The following is a 4,620-nucleotide window of genomic DNA, read 5'->3' on the forward strand; positions in this document are numbered from 1 at the left end:
TAGTACTCACTGGACATGCTGAAGCCCTGGTAGTTGGAGAACGAGGGCGAGACCTGGCCCTGCGTGGCGCCGCCGCCGATGCACAGCTCCTGGCCGGGCCCGGTGAGACCGACGTTCATCTCAATGAAGGTGTTCTTCGTGAGCTTTGACCCGACGACCGCACACTTGCCATCCGGACCCACCACGGCGCAGTGCTTTGGGTTGCCGTGGACAGGGTCGCTGTCTCCTTGCCAGCTGAACCGCCAGGCCAGACGTGTCGAGGCGGCGTGCTGCTGGGTGCCGCTCTGCAGCTTGTCCTTGCCGTGTGCTTTGATCGTCTGGCAGCTGTCCTCTGCGCGGATGTCGCCCTCGTTCTTCCCGTTCGGGAGCTTGCACTTGTTCTCCGGACCGCCAAAACCGACCATGTCGATGTCGAACCCGCACTTGTTCTCCACGATGATGTTGTTGATGTGCAGGCAAGTGCTTCCCACGTCTTTGTCGACGCACTGATTCGGCTTGAACCAGCGCCCGGGGTGCTCTTGGTTGTACGCGGGATCGGACGTGCACTCGCACTGCTGGCCCTGGCACTCTTTGTACTGCGCGCAGTCGCTCGTCGTGTCGCAGGTATGGTACACGGAAGCCGCCTCTTTCACGGGCAACGCGCTTGCGACCCCAGCGGCGGCGATCATCACGACCTTTGAGAATGTCGCCATGGTGGTTGACTTCCTGACGCGGTGAGGCGCGGGGACGCGGTGAGGCGCGCTCTCGGCCTGGCGCGGCGCGACGGGCGGAGCGGGCAGCGCACGAGTGTGAGGTGAACTGACTCGTGGTTTGCTTCTGTCTGTCTGAGTCCTGCAAGGTTTGCTTCTGAGACTGAGTCCTGCAAGGAAATCGGCGGCAATGATGTTCATTGACAAGGAGGCGCCCGGATTCCGGGTTGGGCTGCTTTCTTTAAATTCGGGTTCATCAGGCGTAGGCAGAGTCGAGATCCGCCTGTCTGTGTGGGAGGGAGGGGTCTGGCTCTAGGGCTGGCTCCGTGGTCGGCTTCGGGGCATGTGAGAGAGAGATTTTTAGCAATGCGTTTGTTGTTTGGCATGTGTGCTTGGTGTGAAGAGAGCGCGGTTTCAGCCCGCCATCATCCTCTCTCGAAACACAGGCCCCTACGTCGCGATTCCGGAGGCACGCGAGGCGCGCGCGATGCCCTCTCTATATCGTCGCCGCCACACACACGCGTGAGGGGTCAGTGAGGCGTGTGTGCGCGTTTTCGATTCGTTCTCGAGGTGCGTTTTGCGGCATTTGACCCCACTCACAGTTATTGTTATGGTGTTATGGCTCTCTGGGAATAGCAGCCCATAAGGGGCCCATAACAGCCATAACACCCATAACATGTTATGGGCTGCTATGGAGGGCCGTCCCGGGTCCACGGTGTTATGGCCCGAGAGGCCACGCCAGACTGCTCGCCGCTGGAATTTTCGCTTCGCGCGCTGCCGCGCGCGAGGTAGGTTCGGCATCGATCGCCAAATATTTTCTCTTTTGCCCTCAAGTTAAATTCAATAACATCAACCTGCCTCCACGACCGCACCGGCCGTCGTATGACGCTCGGCAAGCGAGCAAGAGAGCGAATCGGGGAGAACCGGAGCCCCGGGAGGACCGAAGGTGGAGCTCCGGGACCGAGGACTAAGCAAGTGTCTATGTTTGGGCGTGGTGTCCAGTGTAATGTCCACTAGCTCCGAGTAGAGGGGGCGTCCTGCAGTTAAGGGGAAACCCGGTACGCGGGTCCAACCCTCGGAGACCCGTGTTTACTTTAAGGCCCTCTCCCTGCGAACGCGCACCCCCGGGGCTAGGGCTCTCTTGCCCGCAACCCGATCCCGATCATCCGGCCCGCTGGGTGCGCTTCTGAGCTCCCCGGCCCTGGATGTGAGGCTGCCAACTGCACTCCAAGTGCTCCAAGTTCACTGCCCTCTCACAACACTGGGCACGGGACTGGCGCGCACTGGCACTATAACACAGGTACACCACTGGAGCCGCCTAAGCGACTCCCGCGAGGACGGCGAGGCACTTAGCTCCGTGCACTCGACCGCCCTCGCCGCTGGCAAGCTCATTCACAATCTGCTCTGTGCGATGGCCGTGTGAAGAACGACTGAGATGCGCTGCTTCTGCAGCCCCAGCCAGCTCTTGGTGGTCCAAGTCACCTCATCGAGGTACTGGGCCCGCGTCAGCTTGTTCTGCAGCACGTTCGCCGCCCCCCAGAGGATCTCGGATCTCGCCGACCCCCCTTCCCAAACCCACCGAACGACTCGAACAGCAGCAGCCGAGAGGCGGCGGCGGCGGTGTGGGGGAGGTGGAGGGTGGTGGAGGCGTGGGCGAGGTGGAGGGCGGCGGCGGCGTGAGCGGCGGCGGTGGCGGTGTGGAGGAGGTGGAGGGCGGCGGCGGCGTGGGCGAGGACCGAGGTGGAGGGCGGCGGCGGCGTGAGCGGCGGTGGCGGCGGTGTGGAGGAGGTGGAGGGCGGCGGCGGCAGCTCGAATTGTAGCATAATTTTGAGGAGACTCACAGTCACGACTCACGTCATAAAACCACCTAAATCCCAGTATGTTGAGTTCGTACTGTTATATGATAGTAATAGAGCAGTTTGGTCGGAGGGCGCCCAGGTCGCCCCGGAGCGGCCCCGCGCGGGGAGGTGGGTGGAGGGCGGGCACCACGCCATCGGGCAGGCCGCGCGGGGACGCAGCCGGGGCCAGCGCGCGGCGCTAGAGGGCCGTGCGCAAACTTGTTGGACCTGGACCTGGACCTGGACCTGGGTCGGCGAGTTTTGGTGGTTCGAAAAGCGGAGCGCGCAATCCGTTGTGGCTCGAAACGCGAAGCCTCCGGCCCTCCGCCCGCCGGGAGAAATGAGCGGCCCGTGGGATCAATACGCCGGCGGCTGGTTGCGGCCACCACTGGCCGCCGCTGGCGAGGCACAGCCGGATCCCTTTTCGCGGAGCATGCCTGCGGTTAGAAACTCCACGCTGGTGGAATGAGGAGCTGCATACACTGAGAGAGAGCGCCCCGGCCCGTAGGGCCTTTTATAGAGAACACACTACCCCTAGAGAACACACTACCCCCTCTCCCCTTTTCTCCCATTTAACCTAAATACGTGAAAACCCCGGCGTGAACACGGCGGATGTCCGCAGGGCTTCCGTGCTCCCCACGTGGCCAAGGTCCAAGGAACTTGTGTCGCACGTCCCCCACGAGCCACGTACGTACCTCCGTCTCCGTTCTCCATCATGGTGAACTCTGCGCCACGCTTGCCTCCGCGCTGCCCCCTCGCCTGCCTCACCCGTGCCGCCCGCCGCACAGGGTTGCGGTGCCAGCAAGAACGCCGTCGCCTACGAGCAGGCCCTGAAGGAGGGCTCCCTCCGCCAGTCCGCCGACTACGCTCACGCGCCTGCTGCGCCGGCCGAGGTGGACAGCTTCATCTTGGCGGCGGAGGAGGCGCCCGGGACTGCGCCCGAGGAGCCTGGCATGCCAGAGAAGCTGGACGGCGTCCTCTCGCGCGGCCTGGCGGCGGAGGAGGCGCCCGAGACTGCGCCCGAGGAGCCCGGCATGCTGGAGAAGCTGAAGTCCTCCATCAGCGAGATGTTCACGCCCATCACCGAGCTCAAGTGCACCAACTCGTTCCGCGGGGCGAACAGCTCGGACGAGGCGCAAACGGACAAAGAGAAGTACGATCCAATTGTGGCGGACCATATGAAAGAGATCGGTGAGCTTTTCACGAAGCTTGACAAGGATGGCAGCGGCTCTCTGACTAAGGATGAGCTCAAGGACGTCGTGCAACGGTACACGTCCAAAGCGTTTAACGAAAAGGAATTCTTTGAGTGGTACGATGTCAGGGGCGAACCAGACCGTAAGATCGGCCTGACCGAGTTCTCCTGGTACCTCGCAGACCTCGCCTTTGCGTTCGAGGACCCCAAGAAGGCAATCTCTGCTGTCATCCAGGAGGTCGATGAGAAGAACACGGAGGCGCTTCAACACGAGGTGGCGGCTGAGGCTGCGCCTGCGGAGGCGGAGGAGCCGACCTACGAGGCGCCCAAGGCTTAGGTAGCCCCTCCCCTCTGTGACGTGTGTGAGCGACTGCTGTGACCTGCGGAGTGTTGTGTCTCGGGGGTTTACGTCGTTCCGAGGTTGCTCGGCCCCTGTGTACCCGTTCTCACTGTTTTGTCCGCGCCTGTTTTATTGAGAACTTTTTTTAGGTAGCTATAAGGACCATTCGATTGACTTAGTCTTGGGCTTGTAGACCGCGGGCCCCGCCGGCGCCGGCTTCGCCGGCTTCATTCTTCATATCATATCATCATATGAAGTCATGTGCATGCGGGGAACACACCAGCGGAAAATTTTCCGAGAGAGCAGAAAGCGGAAAGAAACAAACACCGCCGCCAAAGGAGGGGCCCTGCGAGGGGTGGAGGACACAGAGGCAGAGACCGCGCCCACACCCACAAAACAGGGAAATCCGGCGACGGGGCTCGACCGTGCGCGGCGCGGGGCTCAACGCCGTCGAGCGACAGCACACATCGAAGCGAAACACGCGTAGCTAGACGCGTGCAGCTAGACGCGTAGAGGCGCGCTGTCCGCCGCAAGGCCCGAGACGACGAAGCACCGTCGAAA

At 62.4% G+C, this 4,620-nt stretch overlaps 2 protein-coding genes across 2 annotated transcripts; one reads left to right on the forward strand and one right to left on the reverse strand.

Moving 5' to 3' along the window:
• Positions 1–834, reverse strand: EMIHUDRAFT_471638 (hypothetical protein; the record flags this gene model as incomplete). Its single annotated transcript, XM_005784721.1, has 2 exons — positions 785–834; positions 1–705 (listed from the first exon to the last, which is right to left on the reverse strand). A coding segment is annotated over exon 2 (692 nt), but the record flags the coding sequence as incomplete, so codon positions are not given.
• A 2,033-nt stretch (positions 835–2,867) lies between these two features.
• On the forward strand, positions 2,868–4,056 carry EMIHUDRAFT_122998 (hypothetical protein; the record flags this gene model as incomplete). Its single annotated transcript, XM_005784722.1, has 2 exons — positions 2,868–2,969; positions 3,316–4,056. 2 exons carry the CDS (start codon positions 2,868–2,870, stop codon positions 4,054–4,056), a joined length of 843 nt encoding a protein of 280 aa, XP_005784779.1.
• Positions 4,057–4,620: the final 564 nt, after the last annotated feature.

Source organism: Emiliania huxleyi, assembly GCF_000372725.1.
Source record: "Emiliania huxleyi CCMP1516 chromosome Unknown EMIHUscaffold_1685, whole genome shotgun sequence".
Classification (NCBI taxonomy): Eukaryota; Haptophyta; order Isochrysidales; family Noelaerhabdaceae; genus Emiliania; species Emiliania huxleyi.